This window comes from Dromiciops gliroides, chromosome 3, assembly GCF_019393635.1.
Source record: "Dromiciops gliroides isolate mDroGli1 chromosome 3, mDroGli1.pri, whole genome shotgun sequence".
Lineage (NCBI taxonomy): Eukaryota > Metazoa > Chordata > Mammalia > Microbiotheria > Microbiotheriidae > Dromiciops > Dromiciops gliroides.
Window position 1 is genome coordinate 73769049 of NC_057863.1, and position 24942 is coordinate 73793990.

Here is a 24942-nt window from a genome sequence, read left to right on the forward strand (position 1 = left end):
CCTCAGAGAGCCTCAGGGAGGACCTATTAAGGTAGCATTTGAGCTGAGATTTGAAGGAAGGCAGGTATTACATGACGAAGAGGTGAAGAGGGAAGAGCACCTTCTATCCTGATTTTAAAGATGGGAGAAAAGAGGTTAAATGACTTCCTTTTGGTCATACAGCTAATAAGTGTCTGAGGCAGGATTTGAACTCAGAACTTCTGACTCTATGTCTAGCACCCCATCTTTATTGTCACTTAGCTGCCTTGGTGTTTGCAATACCAAGTGTTGGGTGGCGGGGAGGATGATGGTGTCCTTGATAATAGGGAAGTTCAGAAGAGAGGTAGGTTTTGGGGGAAAGATAGTGAGGGGATTGTCATCAACTCAACAACAGTGTCAATACTGATTTTATTATGGTTCCAGCAATCAAAAATTGGGGCAAGGTTGGGGTGGAGGAACCAGAGACCACATTCACAGGTGGCTTGGAAGTATGGCTGCTTAGATATCCTGGACCCCATGAAGCTGATAATCAGTCAGTTTTGTGAACATGCAATTCTCTTCTCAACAGCATGGCGGTCCTTCTGACCCAAACTATTGGGGAAGCAAAAGTGCTGGTGAAATAGGACTTGAAGTGACTTGGATGGGACATAGGTCTTTTATTCCAAACGTGGACTTAAAGAGAACCTTAGGTTTTATTGGTAAAAAACACATCCTTTCAAGGGATACCCTGTCAATGGGTTAGGATTACCAGAAATGGACTATTCTCTCTCTCTTTTGTTTTTTCCCCCAAAAGTTTCATGGTAAAATGGATTTTTTCCCCATGATCTCAGTTAAATAGACCTTCATTATATTTTTAACTTTCAGTTTTATTTGACTTGTTAGTGAGATACTTATTTGTACACATACTCAACTGTTGATGTTGCATATACTTTTTAAATGCAACTACTCGTCTTTCCTATTGGGAGACTTTAGTAATAACTCATGGGGCCTGATGCAACTAAGTGGCTATAATTAACAACACCGCTCCATCTGTTCCCACCAGTCCCTGTTATTAGTCTTCTTCAGAGTCATTACAAGTTAAGGATTGTTATAACAAATAATTGGACTCATGCTGGTGGAACATTTGTCTTAGAAAAGAGTTTTACCATGTCTTTTCACTCCCTTCTCTCGTTTGCATACTATCATATATTTACAGACTGAAGTCCATTTGGCCTTGATGGGAAAAAAAAAATTATCATTTGAAAATCATACATGGATTACTGGGCTTTATCTACAACTATACCAGAAACTTTTCAAGCTCAGAAATTCTCTATTCCAGCCTGTTCCTGACTCATGAATCCCTTCCAATTTCTCTGATCAGTAGTCAGCCTGGTTCACCTTGACTAAGGCTCTGTAGGTGCAAGGAATTACTACCTCCTGAGGCACTTTATTATGTTTTTTAAATAGCAATAATTATTGCAAAGATTTTCCTTCTGTTACTCTGAATCTGTTCCCAACTGGGTCAAAGCTGAACAAAGCATTTTTCTCTTCTTCGTGACAGTCTTTAAAATATTTAAAGAGAGCTGTGATATCTCTCTGTCTCCTCACACTCCAGTCTCCTTTTCTTTAAGTTGGACATCTGTGGAATTTGGTTGACTATGAGCTGACCTTGCCTGATCCCTGAACTACAAATTGCCTGAGGGTGATTAAAAAAAAAAAAAGGCACCAGATGTTATAACCTCCCTACCCTTTTCTATGGTCTTTCAGTTGCTGTGCAAGACAACTTATGTAGAGGCTGCACTTCCCTTGAGACTCCCTCCCCGTAGAAATGTATTGGGGCAGCTAGGTGGCGCAGTGGATGAGGCACTGGCCCTGGATTCAGGAGGACCTGAGTTCAAATCCAGCCTCAGACAACCTGACACTTACTTAGCTGTGTGACCCTGGGCAAGTCACTTAACCCCAATTGCCACACACACACACACACACACACACACACACACACACACACACACACACACGATATGTGTTTAACCCTGCCTTCTGCTCCTCTTAGCTTATAGTTCTTTGTTGCTGTACAGTGCCCAAAATTGCAATTCCCTTGGTTTGTTGGGTTGGTAGTCTTCTTTATTTCAGATTGACACGTCCTAGTGTTCGACATCATTCTAGCTACCCTTTTGGACATGTTCCTGTTTGTCTGTTCTTTGTAAAAGAAGCTTCCGAGAATGAAACATGGTATTCCAGATACGGGACAGTGACCTCCCTTGTTTTGGACACTACACTTATGTTACTGCAACCTAATTTGGCATTAGCTTTTTTGATCACCATCACATTAGCGGTGATAAGCTAATAGAGTCTATTAATAATCATATTAATAATCTCCTCTTCAGAGGATACCAAGAATGACCAGGTAGGTAGGAAAGGAATCATGAGAGAAGTATCATAAATCAATAAGCATACAGTCTGTTAAAATCCTAATATCCTATTCTTATGATCTATCATCCAACCTTGTCTCAGTGGTCCTTTATTTGTAGCATTTGGATTTTTTGAACCCAAATTTGGTTATTAGGTAAGAGAAATGCAAATTTAACCAACTCTCTATGGTTATATTTATACCTGGAATAAATATAATAAAAAATGGAAATAAGTGAATGTTAAAGAGAGTACTAAAAAATAGACTGTGGGTAGAGTCACGACTTGGTTCAACAGATCTAGAAAAATAGTTTGGAATTACTAGAAAAAAGTGACTAAACTCTTTGATCATACTATTCTTATATCCCAAGGAAGTCAGTGGTCTCATATATGCCAAGATCTTCATAGGAATACTTTTTGGGGTGACAAAGGAGACCAAGTGGTTGCTCACTGATTGGGAAATGGTTAAATAAATAATAAATAATGGAATATCATTACTCTTGAAAAAAACTCGTGCCTGGAATTCACACAAATTGGGGAGCTATGGTGAAAAGTTAACTGATACAGAGCGAAATACATAGGACCAGGAAAACATTATGCCCCCACATTGTCAACTAAAAGAGCAATAATGTGTGATTATAAGTTTCATTCCTAGAGAAGAGATGAGGAACTGCATCTCCGATTAGGAAGCCAGGTAGAAGGTGATGAAAGTCTTAACTTCCAATGAGTGTAATGTGAGTGGAGGTTATTGTAGAACTAGAATTGATAAGACTTGGCAGCTGATTAGGTAGGGGGAGTATGTGAGTGAAGATTCAAGGCTGACTTCTAGATTGTGAACCTCAGTGATGACAGTCCCAGCGGAAATAAGAAAGTTAAAGGGATAGGGTTATGAATAACAATTATGAGTTCAGCTTTATCTATATTGAGTTTAATGCCTCTGGAACATCCCAGGGAGATGTCTAAGAAGCAATATAGGGTCAATAGAATTCCAAAGAAAGATATAGGCTGGTTTTATAGATTTGGGAGTTGTCTGCCTGGACATGATAGCTGATTGCATGGTACCTGAAGAAACCAAACAGAGCATAGATTGAGAAGAAAGGGGAGCTCAGGACAGCCCTATGGGTTAGATCGCTATTTTCAGGATGATGCAGGGATAATGTTTCTTCAGAGGAGACCAAGAATGACCAGGTAGGAAGAGAATCATGAGAGAAGTTTCATAAAAACTCAGTGGGTCAAGTATCTAGAACAGAGATGGCATGCATGCCTGCTGCAGTCAAGTTCTGGAACCAGATAAAAATATTTATCAAAATAAATAAAAATAAAATAGAACATAGAAGATGTTAGTGTTTGGTTTTCTAAGTTTAGCAGCTCTCGGGATTTCTTATGTTCAATTTATTGGCCCCAATTTCTATTTGAAATTGATATCACTGGTCTAGGAGGAGAAGGTGGTCAGCAGTCTCAAAGGCTCAAAAGAGAAATCAAAAAGGATGAGGACTGAGAAGAGACCATTGGATTTAGCAATAGATATATCTCTGGTGACCTCAGAGGCAACAGTTTTGATAGAGATAGAGAGAAATGGAAGCAACATCTACCCATGCATACTGGGCTAGTTTTTATTGAAAATAAAACCATATTTGAGGCTTAATTGGGCCAGGGTACTAAGGCCCAACCTTTTCAGAGTTTCCTGGATGATTCAGGGCAAAAAGGCAGCACACAAAAGAATGCTTCTCTGACTTTCAGCCTACTTTTTGACCTGAGTGCCACCATGGAAAATATCAAGGCAACAGAGCTGCTCCCAAGTGCGTCGATGTTGTAACCTTGCTGAATATTCTTTCCATACTAGTATTATTCATCTTTTTGTTAACTGTTAGATTATCTCTGAGTGTGTCATTTTGTGCTGAAGCTGAACCACTGGACTAGTGTGAGGCCAACTTGTTCCAGTATAAGAGAGGAACCAAATTACAAGTGAATAGGAGGTGAGAAAGTGAAATCAACCACTGTGGATAGTTCTTCCTTTTTTAAAAAAAAAAAATTATCTTTTTTTTTTTTATTCTGAATTCAACCAGCACTAAAAAAGAACATTTTCATATATGAGGTAGAACAGAAAAAGGGAATTATGTGTGAATTTGTGAGACTCTATTGAATACAGCTTTCTTTAAAGGGAGAAAAAGTGTGTGTGTGTGTGTGTGCGCGCGCACACACGTGCATGTATACACACACATATGTAATGATAAATTAAACATGCTACTTGTAAAGTTATACTATTTGTGTTTCCTTCCATCCTTCCAGATAGCTCTTTCTAAGAATTTGACTTTGAAAGGGAAGAAAAATAGCTTGAAGGCATAAGATCAAGTTAGTCTTTTTATAAAGATGGAGACATCTGATCATGTTACTATTAGCCAGGTGATAAGGAAGTGGATGAGAAATTTTAGGTAGGTAAACAGTGGTTAAAGGGACAAGATCCTAGAGGAGATGGGGAGGGGTTGGAATGAAGGGTGAAAGGGAAGGGGTTCTCATTGGCAAGGCGAAGGAGCCATCTCAACCTGGAGATGAACAAACTAGGAAAGAATACAGATTTGGGAATAACACAGTGATTTGATGTGTGGAATTTGGGAGAAGAGCTAATAAGGGAGGGCTTTAATTTTTTTCAATCCTCTGAAGAAAGGGGTGCTTTGCAGCTTGAGGGGATAGGAAAAAGTTTGAAACAGATGCTTTTGGCAGTAAAATAGTCATACAAGGAAGAATAGACAGACTGATGTGCGGTAATGAAGACTAAGTTGAGATGAGTCAACATAAATTTGTAGTGAACCCTATCAGCACAGTTTTATTTATCATGAGCAAGAGAAATTCAAGGTTAGGGGATACTGGGACTGTCCTTGACTTAAGGTCAAGATTTTGAAGGGAAAGCCGGGAAGGGTAGAGAGGTCATAGATTGCATTGATGATAGAAAATAGATTTAGGAGGTGATACAGTACCAGGAGAATTGTAACTGGTAATGACTGCTAGAAAAACATAGCTATTAGATTTGAATATGTCCCTTACATCATACATAGTCTGTTCTCAAAGGCTTGCCAGTGGAGCTAGCCTACTAAATGGGGAAGTGTTGGCCTAGTGATAGATGGGTTTTGTGTCTGTTGGCTGAGTACTAGCCTAGCCTAATTAAGAGAAGCACATTATCACTTAAATTTTATAACCATGGAACTTTGAACGCCATACTTGAAGTGTCATACAGTCTTTTTGGTGGAAGGAGTACCCACACTGACGAAACCACAGAGCCTTGTACTTTTATTGTCTCCCTTTTTATCTCATTAGGTTTGGCCCATCATGCCAACCTATTGAGATCTTGGGTCCTAATTTAGTTATTTATCATGTTATCTTGGTGTAGCAGCATATTATGGTGGAAAGAACCCCAACTTTGGAGTCAGAATCCTGGCTCTTCGACTTCACTACCTATGCGGTGCTCTGAAATTAATCTCTCTTGACCTCAGTTCCCCATCTGGAACTGGGAGCTTAGACTAGATAACTTCAAAGTTTCCTTCTGTAGCTTTAAATGTTCAGATTCTATGATCCAGTGATCCCACCCTTCCCCACTTTATAATATTCAACCACTTGATGAACAGTCATTGAATGGAGCCAAGCTGGAGACAAAATCCTCCCTCCTTTGAGGTTGACATTGGACCATTAATTGGTTCATTACCCTCTTTGGACGCAGTTATATAATCTGTTCCAATTTTGCCACACTGTGCCCTAACCAGGTCCTCCATTTGCCTATTCTATGTCCACAAGCATCTCAAAAGAGACTTGGTCAGCGATTTTGCTGAAATCCAGGTAACTTAGATTTGTAGCATTTCCCTGATCTCTGTTGACTTAGTCCAGTAACTGTCAAAAAGGGATTAAGGAAAGGAACAGATTTTAGTAATAAGGTTTCATAAATATTGAACCCAAGAAATGTGAAATGTTAATAAAGATTTTTACCCCTTAACTTCAATTCTAGTTCTTATGAGAATGTTCTGCTTAGGTTCTTTAATGAATCACAGGATACATGGAAAATGCACTTCTATCAGATATGCTATTTTCAAAAGAACTTTAAAAGTTTTGCTACTTTTAGCAGCCTCGTGTCACTTTTTATGGAATCACTGGAGTAGTCAAACTGACTTATTAGTGTGGTATTTTATTACAGTCTGAGCCTCCCAGCAGTGTATGTGGCTCTCTAATGATGTCAATACTTCTTTTGGGATAAAAGATGCTATCTCTTGGCCTAGTTAATATCACGAAATATTTAAATGAGTTCAAAGAGAAGTATGTTTAGAACAATCCATTTAAATAGTTATTGATGTTTATAAAAGGAAGCAAAGAAAAATATCCCCCTTCCCAACTTTATTTCCATTTTTCATAGTTTCTTTGTTTTCTCAGTGTAAGACAGAAGTCTTATGAATTTGTGATTGTGAATTCAGTTTATCTAAAAGCACATTGTTATAATAAGGAGAAATAAGGTGGGTCAAGGCCTTCAAAATTAATTGCAAAGATTTATGACTTATTAAAAATAGGTCTTGTGTCTGGGGAAAAAAATCTAATACAGTAGTATTAGGGAGCCCCTAAGTTGGCTTAGAGAGGGATTTCTTGAATAGGCCCCCTTCAGTGGGACTAAATGGATTCTAAGAAAGTTCATATATTGAAAATTCCTTGGAGTTAACATTATTTTTGTTTACTCTTTAAATAAGAGATTTTCTTTGGAACCAAGTAAAACTTCCAGTGATGTCGTTTTGTTTGAAAACATTTGGTCTCAGATTATTGACTTGAAAATTAATTCAACCCCTATTTGGTGTCTGTAGAAAATTTCCAAGAATTGACATAGGTATTATTTTTGTTTACTTTTAAACAACACCAAGTAAAGACTCCTTTGGAACCAAATAAAACTTCCAGAGATGTTTTATTTTAAAATATTTGGCCTTAATTTATTGACTTAAAGATTGTTTCAACCTCTATTTGATGTCCTTAGAATACTGTCCTAGTAGGTTAAGGTGACAGTTTATTAGACACTAGATTCTTAAATCTAATTCCTAAATGCTGAACATTTTATTCAAGTGATCCTTTTTTGTTAAGGTAATAACAAACATTTATTAAGCCCCTGTTGTATGCAAGCAGTCCCCTAAGGAGGTTGTGTCTTTCTGGGAATGGACCAAAAAGAACCCCAACCTTCACCTATACATGTACCTAAATAAGCAAATCAACAGTTAGGGATGATTCACGACTTCTCTTTTTTATCTGTTCAGTAGTCGTGATTTGTTTTTTAATCATGTTGTTTACCAAAACAAGATCAGTCATTTCTGTTTATATCAAATAGCTAGTTGGCTCAGTGTGGATAGAGCATCGGCCTTGGGAGTTGGGAAGACCTAGATTCAAATCCTTTCTTAGTTTTTGTGTGACGTTGGACAGGTTGCTTCACCTGTCAGACTCTACTTTCTCATCTCTGTATGAAAATAATAACACCTTCCTTACTGGTGGTTGTGAGGATCTAATGAGACAAAGTGCTTTGCATACCTTGAAGTGCTGCACTCTATCAGTATTGTTATTTAAAAACATACCACTGTAGTGGCAGCCATCCCATTTCATCATCATTAGTCTACAGAGGAAGAGAGATGAGTTAGGATAATTCTCCTCTTGACAGTCACCTCCAAACATCGGTGTGCCAGAGCTCACATTTATGATAGAGAACTCTAGAGATTTCAGCCTTGAATTTGAGCAACTAATAGTCTATCTATGGGATTGACTTTGAATTAATTCAATTCCTTTTGGTCTATAATTCCCACAAAAAGAGGAGCTTACAGATACTATGTAGGATCACAGGCTAGAATTAACCTCAAAAAGATTATCTTTCTTATTCTCCTGTATTATGACAGGACTACATTTATAACATCCCATATAGATGCAAATCTGTCATTGATAAAATGATTCTAGTATTATTAACCCATTTCTCTATTACAAATTCTTGTGCCTTCCTGTAACTCTAGAGGCACCATGGCAAACAAAATGAAGGGCGTTGTTGGAGTCCCAACAAGACTCAAGATCAAAAACCATCTCTGACATTTAACTGTTCATGTCATTGTGGGCAAATCTCTTAGCTTGCCTGAACCTCAGTTTCCTTACTTGTAAAATAGGGATAATCATGCCTCCCTCACAGAACTTTTGAGAGGCTCACGTTTTGAGATACTGTATGTAAATGACTTTGCAAATTTTAAGGTATTACATAAAGGTTGTTTACTATTATCTGATCCCTTTTTTCCTTCTCTTTATATCTAATCCAATTCTACTTTTCCTCATTGGAACCAGAGAACTCATGGGCACCATTTTTTTTTATTAGATTGTTGCATCATAGGTTTAGAGCTAGAAGGGATGTCAGAGACCATCTCATCCAACACTCATTTTCTGAAGCTCGGGGAGGTTAGATAAACTAATAAGAAGTTGAGATGAAATTAGACTAAAGCGTTTTCACATTGGATTCAGATACAACATAAATCTGTTACTCTCTTTTTGTAAAGAATGTAAATTTACATAGAATAGAACAAGAATGAGTATATTTTAGCTGTTTATATGGATGAGGAAGAAGCACATTACCTACTCTACACACCACCTCCAATCCAAGTTAACAAGTTTGTACCTTCCCTCCAATGTTTTATTCTTAAATTGGAATCTGAGAATGCCATGACATTTTTAAAAGAGCACAATTCTAATTTTAACCAGATTTTTCTAGGCTGTCTGAAAAGACGAAAACAAAAGTCATTCCCTGAATCATAGTGTGACTATAACTAGGATAACTAGGCAGCCTTAGGTTTTCAAAGACCACCTTGCAAATCAGAATAGATTACAATTGGATCATAAGATCATATAGATAATACAGAGCTGGAAGGGGCTTGAGAGCTCATCTGCACCAATCCCCTCATTTTATCAATGAGGCAACTGAAAATGAGTTTACACACACACACACACACACACACACCCCTAAAACACACTCCAGATACTGTATGGTATAGTGGATAAGGGGTTAGCTTTAAAGTACAGAAGACCTGAGCCTCTGAAATATCCAGAGTATGATCCTTGGGATCTATGGCTACTCAAAACCTTTCAGTACATCCAAGCAACATTCAGAGATTATACATTGCAGAAAAGGAGGAGTAATAGTCTGGACAAAAATCTACAAATATTTTATAAATGTTATACAATAATCAAATAATATAATAGTATTTCAATATGCAAATAATACATATTCATCTGGACCTGAGATTTTATTGATATAGAGAGCTCATGGTTTTTAAATCACCTGTGCTCGCAGTTTACATATTTTATTTTCGTGGAGCAATGAGGGTTAAGTGACTTGCCCAAGGTCACACAGCTAGTGTCAAGTGTCTGAGGCCAGATTTGAACTCAGGTCCTCCTGAATCCAGGGCCAGTGCTTTATCCACTGCGCCACCTAGCTGCCCCTAGTTCACATATTTTAGAGGGCTCTAGTCTCCAAAGTTGAGGGCAGGGACCTGATCCCAAAGGATATATGATTAACCAATCATAGAGTGAGAAGACAGGGTACTCCCTCTGTAAGGTGTATGCAATTTATAGTCTCAAAGAGTTGACTTGAGGTTTAAAAGAGATTGAGTTAGGTTGCTTTGTCAGGATCACCCAGCTAGTAGGTGCCAGAAGTGGGATTTGAACCCAGAGAGCCCTAACGGCATACACTTTGCCAAGCTCTCTTAAAGCTCATTGATAAATAAGCCAAATCTCATTGTGAAAAATAATTGTTAAATTAAAAATTTGTGAAATTCTGCTGAACACAACTTTATTAATAGAAGATGGTTGCGTCTATGTGAGGGAGATGAAGAAAAGCCTAAACTTGGGTTGTTAGTAGTCAATAAATTCATGCTGTTATCTTGTTATTCAAAATGGTAATTGTATAAAACTTTTTTGCCTAAATGAGGGCCATTGGTACTTGAAATTACAGTTTGTATTTCATCAGTATTGTGCACCTGATCTTCCATACCAGTGAGACTGGCCAAACGCATTTTCATACAGTAATGACCCTAATTAAGGCAGTGGCTATTAGCTCCTAAAATAGAAGGCTAAATAGAATTGAAGTCCTTTTACTTTTCCTTGATTTCATACATGAATCGGTGTTTAATCTTAAGTGAATGCATGCACCTATTTCTTAAAGGCATTCCTTCAATATAGTCTCTTCTGTACATTAATAAGGAGTAAATTTATTGAGATTTTGAATCTGATTAATATTAATAAGTTGTATTTAGCTGGACTTTATAATTAATAATGTTTGTGATGAAATTCGGCAGCTTGCTTCATAGTAGAATTCAGTTTGCTCATCAATATGCATTAAGCTGAAATATATTAAATGTATTCTATTGTGTAAGGAAAGAGGTTTTCAATATACATAGATTAGTAATTAGAATTTTGGCTTAAAAAGTAAAGGAAGAGTACATGAACATTAAATGGGGTTTACATGCAGTCATAAAACCTAATGGCCTATGACAATATTATTTTAATCATTTTCTGTGGTCTGTAAAGCCTAGATACAAGTAAAGATATCATGGATGGACCATTAGCTTTGATTTTATATTTTCAGTCATTATTTTGATTTTCATTTACTCTCAACTATGGAATTTTGTGACACTTGACTGATTTCTTTACCCTTTCACTGCCTCCCCCCATTTGTTTAAAATTGTAAAATTGTCACATTTATGTGAGTGGCTAGTTTTTCACCATCCCTGCATTTCTTTGCATGCTTTTTTTCTTTTTTAAAACCGAGTGACATCATCATAAAGCTCCTGGCTGCAGAAGGAAATGTAATTTGATTATGGCAAAATCTGGTGTTTCCTTGTGTCAGGGACCATTGTTCATTTTGGAGGAGATTGGACCAGTAGTGGAAAATACATAATACTATATTATATACTTAAATTCTTTTGGCTTCCACTATAGAAATGCCTACAAGCATTCCAAACATGGTTTGATTAGGAAATTGAGTTTTAGAGGAGAACGATATGCATTTCAGATGTTCTTTTCTTCTAATTCTGCCCCCAGCTTTTATGATTTGAAACTGCTACCATTTCATTACTGCGGCTTTTCAGATAACCAGCACAGCCTTGTGATAGATAATTTTGGAGTATTTTTAAAGAATTCGGATCTATCTGCAACTCTTACATTTGGCAAAATAGATATTTTGTGTTCTTCCAATTTTTCAGTTTAGAAGTTAACTATAAAATTTTTATTTGGGGGCCAAGAGCAAAGATTTCACCCTATACCCTTCATGTAGTATATTGTATATTTCTACATACTGTAGAATTCCATGAATTTTTTTTCTTCCTGCCATAAGCTCTTCTTACTTGGAGAGTTCTTAACCATACAAGAAGTAGAAACAATAATAAAGGGTAAAATAGGTATATTTTGATTATATGAAACATATTTTGAGATACTGTAAGATTTTTGATTTATTAAATTGTAAACAACACTAATTATCAGTGTAACTTGGATAAGAAGGAAAGCAGTTGATTAAGGGAAAACTTTTGTATCAAATATATGATAAAGACATTCTATCCAGGTTTTTCTAAGGAACTATCACAGATCTGTGAGATCAAGAATCATTCCCCATTGGATAATCGGCTAAAGGATTTCTACCAGCAGTTCTCAAAGAAGACTTACAAAGTATAAATATGAACATTTCCCTAAATAATTATCATAAGAGAAATTTTAATTCAAAACAACCCTGAGTTTTCAAAACCTTTTACCCAGGAAATTGGTAAGATAACAAAATATAAGTATATACAGTGGTGGAAATGTTGAAAGATAAGTACACTAATACATTGTGGAATTATGAGTTGGTTAAGCCATTGTTCAAAGCAATTTGGAATTATGGTAAGAAAATGCCTAGAATATCATATATTTTGACCCAGAAATCTCCCTTAGCATGTACTTGTAGGAGATCAAAGATATAAAGTTTATTCTCATATTCACCAAAATGTTCATAAAAACATCATAGCAAAATATGGAAACAAAATTCAATACTCATCAAGTGGCAAAAGACTAAACAAATGGTGATACATGAATGTTACCAAGTATTACTGTGCTGTAGGAAATGAATACAAAGAATTTAGAGGGGCATGGAAAGACTCAAATGTGATAAGAAAAATAGTCTGCACAATGACTACAATGTAAATAAAAAGAGCAAAAACTCGCAGAGCTGAACACTGTAATTAGAATGACCATGCTTATCTTCCCCACTGCCCAACCCCCCCACTCCCCCCCACCCACACAAAAAAAAGAGTGATGAGAAAATGTACATCCATCCCTCCTCCATTGGACACATGGGAGAATGTTATTACATTATCTCCATTTCATAGACCAGAAAACTAAAATCCAAAGAGAAATTACTTTGCCCAAGTTGTACAGTTATTAAGTGGCAGCGGATGGGTCTCAGGACTCCCACCTTGTGTCTTTCCCCCACTATTTATTCCCTCCCCCTTTCTTAAGCAATTACCTTTCCAAATGGTAAAAAGCTTCTGTTTAAAAAGAAAAAAATTACTCTAGTCCTTGCATCCATCCACAAGCTACATTAGATTAGTATGCAAAGACAACTGTCATCACTGATGTGGGTAGAGATGAATTAATGACTTTGAATTAAGCAGTGTTTGGGGAATTGTATGGCTTACCTAAAAAGTGTTGTGATCAAGGGAAAGGGAAGCCTAACATGAAAGAGGGTAGACATGATCAAGAATACATCTGGGCTAAAAGACACTCTTAGTTTTAATAGGGTAGGTAGGTCATCTCTGTTTTTCTGAAAAATGACAGCTTCTGTCAGCATCTTAACATTTAATGGGAAATTTAAAAAGTAAATAGGCTAAAATAAAAAATGCATTTTTAGAAAGATACTGACCCACTTGAAAATGTGCATTTGGCAAATTCCAAAGCTTTTTGTTCCTCTCTGAGCAGTGGGGCTTGTTCCTGTAAAACCTTCTCTTATTTAGAGAGTATTGACCAATGATGCCCTGTAATTTGCAGAGGCAATTACAGGGTATGCCATTGTGTTTTGTGCTGCTTTGGCAAAAAGGGTCAAGTCTGTCCACTGAGTGAATGAGTTTAGCAAGAGATGAAGGTATACTTTTGTTTCGCTGAAATATATGTTTGGGCGAGGAAGTAATATTTCAGCAATATAAATAAATAAACCAAAAACATTTATCTCAGCTACTGGGAATTTAAAAAAAGAAGAAGAAGAAACAGGCAAGCTTTCATTTTATTTTATGTTTGAGGTAAATATAGAAAAATTAAGTAGAAAAGCTACACTTGAAAGAGAACTTTAATGATGTGTATGTGTGTGAAAATCCTGACAAGACTGTATTCACAGAGAAAATGTTAAATAGTGCCTTGTTTATGTTCTGTTTTTTCTTTTGAATGATAAAACCATTTTTGTAATGATATGAAAATGAGAATCTAGAAAGCTTTTGGGTTGAATTTTTTAAAAAATTATCTCCTATTTCAAAATCTGGAAAAGAGGGTTAATTCCAGTTGGGAGAACATAATCTTTCTGAGGATTATGTTATCCTAAAGTTTGGATGTGGTATGTTTCAGAGAAGCACCTTTTTTAATCCAGTTACAGAATGTTCCCAAAAAACATGTCAGAAGTCTTCCATCTGTCAGGAAATTGAATGTTTTGACCTCCCAGTAAATTTAGAAAGTCGGGTTTTTTCCCCATTGAATTTATTAAAATGTCTCTCTCCCCAAATAGTTCCTTTTACTAGTGACTAGATTGTGGTCTCCTTGAGTACAAGGGGCTGCCTTTTGTCTTTTTTCGTACCCCTACAACTCAGCATTGGCCTTGTCCCATTGTAGATGCTTAACATTGTAGGTGCTTAACAGTATTTGTCACTTGATTGAATGGGCAAAATCAGTAAGTAATCTGAATTAAATGATGTGTTACCATGTGTGCATACTTTTGAAGTAAATTTTGGTTTCTTTCTCATCTTAGAATATTGACTAACCAACTTAAGCCAAAAGATAATATAATCTTCCCATTCCACCCCCTCACCTTGGTTTCTAAGATTATTCTAAAATCTTCTAAAAAAGACTTTATTTTTTTCCTTTTTCTTTCAGTTCATTCTATGATTAACATTTTTTTTCTTTCTTGGTAAATCTGTTTTGTCAAAGAAAATTGATATAAGTAGGTGTTTTAAGTTTGGAACAATAGACCTTTTCTACAATTTTTTTAAGAGAAGGAAATCATTAATACTGCTAGGGTTTCTCATATGGTATTTTGAAATTTAGTAAAAATTTTTATTTTATTATTTTGTGAGTGATCTGGAATTTTGTTTTTAGAATTACTTGTTTCACCTAAAAATATTATTTTTCCCCTCAATGTGTCTGTGTGTGTGTTTTGTTTTTAAGGTCTTTTTCTATCCATGTATTGTATTAGGAAGAGCAGTGAATATGGAGCCAGTGGACTTGGGTTCAAATTCTAGCCCTGCCCCTTTCTACCTGTGTGACCTTGATTGAACAAGTTCATTTCATTTCTAGGCTTCAGTTTCCTTCGTAAGACAGGAGTTTGGGCCTTGAGGACTTTTACAGTCTCTTCCCATTCTTATAGTATGAGCCTATTCTTCTATATGATTTTATCAGTGCAGGATCCAGTAGCTCTTTTTTTTTTTTTTAATTGAGCTATAGTGAACCTAAAAGAAGAGTCAGTAAGTCAACTTACCAAAGTCGACTCAAACAGCTGCTTCATTCTGTGAAACCAGAAATCCCTTGTTATAAGAAGAAAGAAAAAGAATGCTCTGAGTTAAAGAGTATCCCCCACTGAGGAGATCAATATTCCTTAGTTTCCTACTCAACTTAGGAGTACCTAGCACCTTTCCCCAAGGTGGGGAATATCCATTCTCTTGACACCTTTTGTTTATTACAGGAAAATAATGTGCAGGTGTTGAAATTTTCTATGACATCTCTGTTGGATTCCTAATTTGGCAGAACCAAGTAAAAGCCCACTTGAGGAAGCTTTAAACTTTCTGAAAAGTTCACATAATGTTCCCTAGCATCCAAAATGAAAAAGCAGTGAGTCGTCTTGTATTCCCGAGGGTCATCCCCTGGTAAAAGGGAGTGCTGCTGTTCTCAATCATTTGGGGCAGGATAGGAATGTCTAAAGATGAATAAGACTGTAATTAGTTTGTTCTTTCCTACTTCTTTCCATTCTCTTCATCCATAGTTGGAAAATACAGACAAATAAATGATGTGTTTTTCAATTTCTGCTCCCTAAATTATCTGGCATTTCCGTTCCCTTCGTTTGGGAGTTGTGGTAATTATTATCATTTTAATTTATGGGAAATTATAGGAAATTTTGTCTTTAGAAATCTGGTACGTCCATGACCCAAATCGGGTTAAGAACTCCTGATTTAAATTGTAATAATTAAATGTTTATGTCTGTTTGCTGCCTGTGGATACAACATAGAGAAGGACCAAACTCAACAATTATAAAATTACAGTACTAAGGTGGTATTCTCCTCTAATGGAAATTGGCTTGAAGAAAGGATTTCCTCCAAGAGGACTTAAAAAATATATAAATAGGGGGCAGCTAGGTGGCGCAGTGGATACAGCACCGGCCCTGGATTCAGGAAGACCTGAGTTCAAATCCAGCCTCAGGCACTTGACACTTACTAGCTGTGTGACCCTGGTCAAGTCACTTAACCCTCATTGCCCTGCCCCCCAAATTTTATATATATAAATAGAAAAGGTGTATATTCTGACCAGTCTTAATTGACAATGTTTTTGATTTAGTAGACATCCCCTATTGGCAGTCAGTTTTGCAATTTAAAATGTCTACACACAGAAAATTGACTTCCTGGAAAAAGACATGTTCCATAGTAACTCTTAATTGCTCCATTATCACATTAGTGTATAAATATCAGGAATGTAGTCACCTTTGTCATCCAAAACCCAAATGATCGCCTTCTTATACTTTTTCTTGTTACTGTTTCTTTCTTTTTGTTTTTTTTTTTTTGGTTGGGCAGTGAGGGTTAAGTGACTTGCCCAAGGTCACACAGCTAGTAAGTGTCAGGTGTCTGAGACCGGATTTGAACTCAGGTCCTCCTGACTCCAGAGCAGGTGCTCTATCCACTGTGCCACTTAGCTGCCCGCACCTTCATATACTTTTACTAATACTAAAGGATGTCAACTTAGTTGGCAATTTTTAGAATACATAAGGAAGTTCCATCTGGACTTTTTTCTAGCTATATTGGTCCCAGACGGCTGACTCAAACTGATTTTTATCTGAAACAATAATTGTTTACTTTTATTTTTAAAAATGTTAGTGGAGTTTATTGACACTTGGTGGGTTTTGTATGCCACAATAATTTCCCGATAAACTCTTGCCTGTCCCCCACAGAAGCCTCCCTTATTTTATTTGTTTTGTTTTGTTTTTTTTTTTTAGTGAGGCAATGGGGGTTAAGTGACTTGCCCAGGGTCACACAGCTAGTAAGTGTTAAGTGTCTGAGGCCAGATTTGATCTCAGGTACTCCTGACTCCAGGGCCGGTGCTCTATCCACTGCGCCATCTAGCTGCCCCGCCTCCCTTATTTTAAAGAAAAAGTTGGTCAAAACCAACTTGGTGGTGTCCATCTGACAGCTTATACAACACTTTATATCACCTTTCTCCCAGGAGGAGAGAAGTGGGTCAACCTGCCATCTGGAACCAAGATTGATCAATGTATTAACTTCAATTTTCATTTCTTTTACTGATAGTTTCCTTTATATCATTTCATTATTATTTTCCTGGCTCTGCTATCTACTATATATTTCACATCAGTTCATACCAGTCTTCCCATGTTTTCCTGAATACATTGTATTTGTTGTTTGTTATGGCAAGATAATCCATTAAGCATGTGTCACAATTTGTAAAGCCATTTCCCCATTGATAGGTGTATACTTTTCCCCCTCAATTTTTTCCTTTTACAAAAAAGTGTTGCTATCAGTATTCTGATGTTTGTTTTGTTATATAAATAGCCACTTTCTGTCATTGACTTCCTTGAACCTTCCATATAGTAACTTTAATTTCCACATTATTTTCTAGAATGGTTAGACCACTTCACAGCTCCATCAACTTAGCATTCTTGTGTTTACCTTATCATAATCCCAGTGCCATCAGTTTGTTTCATTGGTATGAGATAATTCATCATTGTTTTCATGTATTATCTTACGTATTTATCTTATTATTAGTGATTTAGAGCATTTAATCTAAGTATGGTTGTAGATTGTATTTCTCGAAAACTTCAGATTCTTTGAACCCCTTTCTAATGAAAAGTGGTTCTTAGTCATATTGGGTGTTTATTTTCTGTATTTCTCAGATTTAAAGCTTTAATTAGAGATGTTTAATGCCAAGAATAGAGGAAGCCTTTTCTGCTTTTTTCTCTCCTGACCCCCAAATAAAATTCTTATCTTCATTTTGCATATATTTATTTATATAAATGTTGTCCCCCCCCAATAGAATGAAAGTTCTTTGAGGGTAGGAATTGTTTCATATTTGTCTGTTTTTCCAGTGTTTGGCACATAATAAGTCCCTTGATACATTTGTGATGATTGATCTTTTGATTCAGACCTGGAAATCTTACATGATAGAGTGTTCTGTGCCTATCAGGACAGTCCTTAATTTGATTTCTGCCCATTTTTTGTTTTTTTGGGGTGAGGCAATTGGGGTTCCGTGACTTGCACAGCATCACACAGCTAGTAAGTGTCAAGTGTCTGAGTTCAGATTTGAACTCAGGTCCTCCTGACTCCAGGGCCAGTGCTTTATCCACTGCGCCACCTAGCTGCTCCCTGCCCATTCATTTTTGAGGCAGCTCCTAATCCTACTCTCAGAACTATTGGGTTGCTTAAGGAAATCCCCATGTGACTTGTGTATATTTATATGGAGATATGGGGGGTATTTATATAGAGATAGATATGTATTGTGACATACACATATATGCATATATACATGCATGTGTATGTATATGCATATGTATATACTTATACATATACAAATATAATTTTCTGTTATTCCTAACTCAACAAACACAAGCAAATGTGGACATTTGCATATACAGAAAAGAGGATTTTATTGGAAACTATTGATCTCCATTATGTACAGCTGTTTCTTTAAGTATATGCCAAATTCAGCACATTAGTCCAAAGCTGTCTCATTTGAACTGTTTATCTTTGAACCTGCTTCTGCTTTTTCCTGTTCATTTTAAAAATGTTTTATTGATCCTCTTTTTTTATCAGTATCTCTATCCCTTAGCTTCCCTGTTTCCCCCATTTTCCTCTCCCTAAATATATAAAAAAAAGTCTAGCCTGTCAAATCCACCTCCAAATGTGTAAGTCACTATCTGCTGGTCCATTGCCTAAGTCAAGTGGTGGGAAACTTGCTTCTTTAACAGTCCCTTAGAAGCACGGTTGCTCTTTATGTTGATCAACATTCTTAAGTATTTCAGAGTTTCTATTTACAGTCTTACAGTCGCCATGTTCTCCTGATTCTGCTTGCTTCACTTGCATTACTTCATCCAAGTCTTCCCAGGTTTCTCCGACTCCATTTCTTTTGTTAATATTCCATTATGTTTACATACAATGGAATGGCATCTCTTTAGTTTCTAGTTCTTTGATATAGCAGCAACAACAAAATGTTGATATTTTTGTGTATATGGGTCATTTTCCTTTTTCCTGTGATCTTTATGTGCCCAGTTTAATGACTTTTTGGATATAGTTCCAAAATCCTTTCAAGAATGCTTAGACTGATTCCTAGCTCCACCAAAATTGCATTACCATATCTGTCCTCCGAATTCCCCTTCAACAATGATCATTTTCATTTTCTTGTCATCTTTGCCAGTCCTATGGTCATGCATTGGAACCTTGGAGTTGTTTGAATTTGCATTTCTGTTGTTATTAGTGACTTGGAGCATTGTTTTGATTTTTCCCCCACATAATCATAGTTTGCTTCCCTTTGAAGAGTGGCTAGTTCTCCGTTTCTTTTGACCATAGCTCCTAGAGCCTTGAAAATTGGGACATCTCAAGGGAATACAGATGGCCAGAATGTGGAATCCCAGGAATCTGCCCAGAAGTATAAAAACAGAATGGGAATCCTCTAGTGCCAATCCCTCCATTCTTTCCTAATGGTGCTGAAGACATGAGAAATCAGCAACCCTATTATAATTGGGAAGTTGGAGCATCGGGAGTTCTTATATTTCTTTCTTTGGTTTCCCAGAGAAATAGCTCTAGTGGTAATTAAGAGCATTTTGATCATTGGTTTTTGTTTGTTTGTTTTGTTTTTTTTTTATTTTTTTTAGTGAGGCAATTGGGGTTAAGTGACTTGCCCAGGGTTACACAGCTAGTAAGTGTTAAGTGTCTGAGGCCGGATTTGAACTCAGGTACTCCTGACTCCAGGGCCGGTGCTCTATCCACTGCGCCAGCTAGCTGCCCTGATCATTGTTTTTTTATCCTTATCGTTAGTCCTCTGATTGAGTCATTCACCATCTCTAGGCCTCAGTCTTCTCATCTGTACACTGAGAGTAAACTAGAGCCATGGTGTCTTAGCATTTTGGAGCCCAGAGATATCACAGATCATCTTTATAGGTGTGGATGATGATCATGGGGAAATAAGGACTAGAGCAGTACCACATTCAGGATCTTGAAGAATCTGGCTCAGTTTTTCCTTCAAGACACTTTATGCAAATTGACGAAACTTCTCTTTTCTTGTCCTGGCTTTGTGATACCAGATCCGAAAACCTGCCGTTTTTTTTCTTTGCAGTGAACTGTCTGTGGCCTGTACTCAACCAACAATAGTTTGAATCCTGGTTGTGAGATGCATTTGATTCTAAAAGCACTTTGGGGGTTGGGGGGGGGTGGGTAATCATTCTGTTTCTTTACCAATGGAGCTTCCTTCTCCTGATGGGTCAGGAACCCTGTGAACCACCATCTGGACGGTCCCTGTTCCCTAGTGAGCAGCTCGGTGATGGCTGCAGTGCCTTAGTCTAATAATTTTTCCACAGCTGGTTCACAAGGCAGAGCCTTGCCAGATTTCCAGAGGACCGTCTCATTTGCCAGCATAGATGACAAAGACTTAAATGATTTCTTAGAATTTGCTTTATCTTTGTTGAGGTATTTCGGAGGTAACAGGTATTGCTCCATCTTCCTGGATGGTTCTTCATGCTCTGAGTCTTGCTGAAGGGTTTGAGTGTGGACAGATAGATGCTAAATTAGGATTCAGTTGCATAGACCTTTTCATCATTGGCATTTTTCACTGCAGGTCATTTTCAGTCAAATAAACACAGGGCCAGTACATAATTCCAGTTCTATAGCAAAAAAAAAAAAGAGTTTGTATCTGCAGCCATGACTTTCTTTCTGATTAAATTTGATGTCACTGTAAGTCAGATGTGAATTATGTAGCTGTTAGATTCATAATTTATGTTTTGATTTCCAAAAATATATTAAAATAAAAAAGTCCATCACAAGCATCTATATAATTATTTGATCAGATTTTATGTAAATCTAAATACTTAAAGCAAATATTTAAATCTAAACATTAAAGCAAGTATTGAAATTAAATTAGTGTTTTAAAAAGCAAATAAATGCCGTGTTCTGTTTTCTTGCTTTCTTTAAATCAGTCAGTGAGCATTTAAGTACTTAATATGTATCAGACACTGAGCTAATTATGACTACAGCCTGAGTTCAAGTCCTGTTTTACCATTATCAGTGGGAAGTTGACCAAGTCATAATTTCTTGAAGCCTCAGTTTCTTCATATATAAAATTGAGAGCTTTAGACAATTGATTTTGGGTGGTTTCCAATTCCAGTGGTCTTACAATGTCATAAGTTGCAATCCTTTAGAAACATGCTCTAAACTTGTTTCTTATCTGATGTTAAAGATGGTAGTAGGTGATATAGTCAATCTCCTATGTTTAGCCTTTCCCCCTCACCACCCCTCCCCTGCCCCCGCTCCCGCCCCAGTACTGGTTATTGATCATAAGCTATTCAGTTTGGCCCCTCAGTATACCTCCAGAACTAGCGATGAGTGCTGGCATGTGCATACCCACAACTCCTCCCGGTGGGTTGTGGCAAGCAGCTGCATTTGAAATCTGGCACCACTTGGTCTAAACCTTAGTGTCACATTTCAGCCACAGAATTCTGCCAGACCTGGGTTGGTGCTAGCTGCCAACAGATAGCATTCAAGCAGGGAAAACCCCTGCCCTCTGCCAGATCTTGGAGTATTGCTAATAATGGCTAAGCTGGGGTTCATCTTCTACTACTTAGCTGGTAAATAGGAGTCCACATCCAAGCCAGTAGGAAAACATGATTAGCTTGGGAGAGGCGGGACGTTAGGTTTTTTTTTAACCTACCCAGCTTTTGAGAGGGGATTTCTTTTTGTTTGGCAAATTAGAGTTCACATTTCACAATCATAGAGTTTTGGAGTGAGAAGGGACATCTGTGACTATCGAGTGCAACCTGTACATTAAAACAAACAAATAATCAACTTCATTAGAATGGATGCTTCTCCAGGGCAGGAGGTGCTTTTTGACCTACTTTCTCCCCAATGCTTAGAGCAAGTGTTGAGCACACAAGTAAACAATAAATAAAGAATTGTTGACTGATTAACTGACTGACATACCCAGCAAGTGGTGATTCAACACCATTTTGAAGCCCCCCCCCCCCCTCCAAGGCAGGCTAGTCCCCTTTTGAATAGTTCCTATCCTTAGTTCCATTCATTGGTCCTAATTTTGTGTCCCCACTCTACCCCCCCCAAACAATGTAACTGTATTATTTCTGCTTCTCTCCCTTTAGCTATCTCTTCTCTGTGCTAAATTAATAATAGCTCACATCTACTGAGAGCTTGACAGTTTGCAAAGCACTTTCCTCTGATAGCCAAAGGGCATTGCAAGCCATATTATTCCATATTTAGATTAAAAAAAAACAATGAAAGATTCCATTCTGCCCCTCAAGTAGCTTTCTACTTTTCATCAGAGAGATAAGACAACACTGGTTTGTAGTAGGCAACATTAAGAGAGTATATAATTTACCGCCACAATGAATATTATTGTCTCTTAAGAGTTCAGGATATTCAGGGAAGGGAAGAATAATAATGTTAACCAAAGTAGTTTGAGGAATATTTCATGGTTCATGTGGGATTTTTCCTACTCTCTCTAAAATTGGTTCTATTCAATTCAAATATGAAATGCCTACTGTGTACAACACATAGTGAGACACTGTGATGTAGTGCATGGAGGACCAGCTTCAGAGCCAAAAGACCTGGGTTCATGTCCAGTCTTTAATACATGCTGGCTGTTTACCCTGGGGCAAGTCACCTAACTTCTCATTGATCTAGGCAGTTCTCTAAGATTGTAAGTTGGTGCCAACTTCCTTTGGTAGAGAGGTTGTTTCTTATATTAATGAAAAATAACAGGTCCATTTCCTATTCTTCTTAGGTGTGAAACTGCCTAGGCACTGTTGTGGGCACAAAGTCAATCACTGTGGGTAGAAAACGACTCAGGCAAGACCTGGTAAGGAACCCAGGCATCCTGTGAGGTAGCAGTGAGAGAATGAATTCCAGACAAGGAAAACTTACTTTACCAGAGCTTCAAAGGGCAGGAGATGAAATATATACAGAAAAGAGTTGGTTATCTGGCCTTTTGACTGAAACCAACCAAGAAGTATTCATTCATTCATTTATATTTATTTAATTTTAAATGCCTACTATCTGCCAGGACCTAGGCTAGGCACTGGGGTTACAAATGGAATTAGTGGTGCAATCTCTCTCTCTCTCTCTCTCTCTCTCTCTCTCTCTCTCTCTCTCTCTCTCTCTCTCTATCTCTCTCTCTCTCTCTCTCTCTCAAGGAACTTAGGTTCTTGTGGGAGGGAAGACAAGAGAAAGGTAATTACAGAAATACATGGATAGGCAGTGGATTATTGTGTGTGAGGAACAAAGAAAGGGCCAATTTATATCAGACCTTGGAGATTCCCCGTAGTTAGGGGCTATGAACTAAGGAGAAACAGTCAGACAAGTAGGCAGAAAATCAAGAAGGTATTTTCACAAAACCCAGGAGGAGAGGGCTTGTCAACAGTGTCTAATGGAGCAGGATGAAAATGGAGAAAAGACCATCAAAGTTGTTTTCATATTGTCTCTCCCATTAGACTGTAAACTCCTTGAGAGTGGGCACTGCCTTTCCTCTTATCCTAAGGAATTCAGCACAATGCCTTGAATTAATAATAAATGCTTGTTGATTTGATTTGATTTGTGTTTTGTTTTTTTTTTTAGTGAGGCAATTGGGGTTAAGTGACTTGCCCAGGGTCACACAGCTAGTAAGTGTTAAGTGTCTGAGGCCGGATTTTAACTCAGGTACTCCTGACTCCAGGGCCCATGCTCTATCCACTGCGCCATCTAGCTGCCCCCGATTTGATTTGATTTGATTATCAGATTTATCAACTAAGAGATCAGTGGTAACTTTGGAGGGAGCAGTTTCAGTTGTAGGATGAAGTTGAAAGCCAGATTACAAATGGTTGAGATGTAATTGAGAGGAAAAAAGGAAACAACAGTGAGTATAAATTTCGTTTTCTTTCCCCTAGGAGTTTGAGAAAGGACTGGGAAGATATAGGACATTATCTCGAGGGGATGGTAGGGTCTAGTGAAGGTTTTTTAAGTATGAGGAGTCTTTGGCATGTTTGAAGGCATCAGTGAAGGTGTGTGAAACGGGGTTCTTAAGGGGGAAGAAAAAAAGACCGGAAAGCTAGGTTGATTACTCTAACATTACCACTTTTTATGTGTATCTCTCTGTGTATGTGTGCGTGTGTTCCACTTAAAAGAATATTGTGGTTTAATTACTTCAGAAAAGAGACCCAATTTCAGTGTTTGTTTTACTGCTCTTGAGAGGAGATTCCAAGCCAAGAAAATTGCTTCTCTCTCTGATCTGCTTTGTTAAATACATGAGATTTCCGTTTCCAGTGTGGCACCAAACTAATAATATTGCTATAAAGAAAAAAATATATTAACTCCTCCAAACAGTTATGTGATTTCTGTTAAACATCTGTGGTAAAGGCATTGCTGCTCAGCCGATGGGCTTGTGATTTTTTTCTTAATCTTTCTCCTCTCTTTCCAGGGGTAAAAGCCTGTCTAGAAAACAGAATGTGTGAACCAGAGGAAAAGTACGAAATGCCCGGTGGTCCACAGAGAAGCAGGCTCAACAGAGAACAGCTGGTATTTTCCTTCTCATAGGTTTCATCATTGTTTTTGTTCTGATGATGGTGTATATCATCATCATCACTTAATATTACCGTCACTGCTGTCATGAAAAATGGTCCTTGCCCTTTCCTCAAGTAGAGTCGACTGATTAAAATTTTAATTGTGCTTATTTCAAGCACTTGATTCTGAAAGATGGTCACGATGTGCAGTAAAATCCAAAAAGGTAATAATTTCATACCGTTAATGGATTTCTGGCATCTCGGATATTCCCATAAACCTTTCAGAATCTGAGGTAAGTCTCAAATACAGGAAATAGCTCAGAAGAAGACTTACAGCTGCTGCT

The 24942-nt window shown here is 37.4% G+C and overlaps 1 protein-coding gene across 1 annotated transcript in view; it reads left to right on the forward strand.

Annotated features, from left to right (window-relative positions):
- The window catches only part of BARD1 (BRCA1 associated RING domain 1), a 140366-nt gene that overhangs the window by 113388 nt on the left and 2036 nt on the right, over positions 1-24942 (forward strand). The window contains exon 10 of the mRNA XM_043996068.1: positions 24517-24614. Within this exon, the coding sequence (XP_043852003.1) occupies positions 24517-24614 (98 nt within the window). The remainder of the gene's footprint in view (positions 1-24516; positions 24615-24942) is intronic.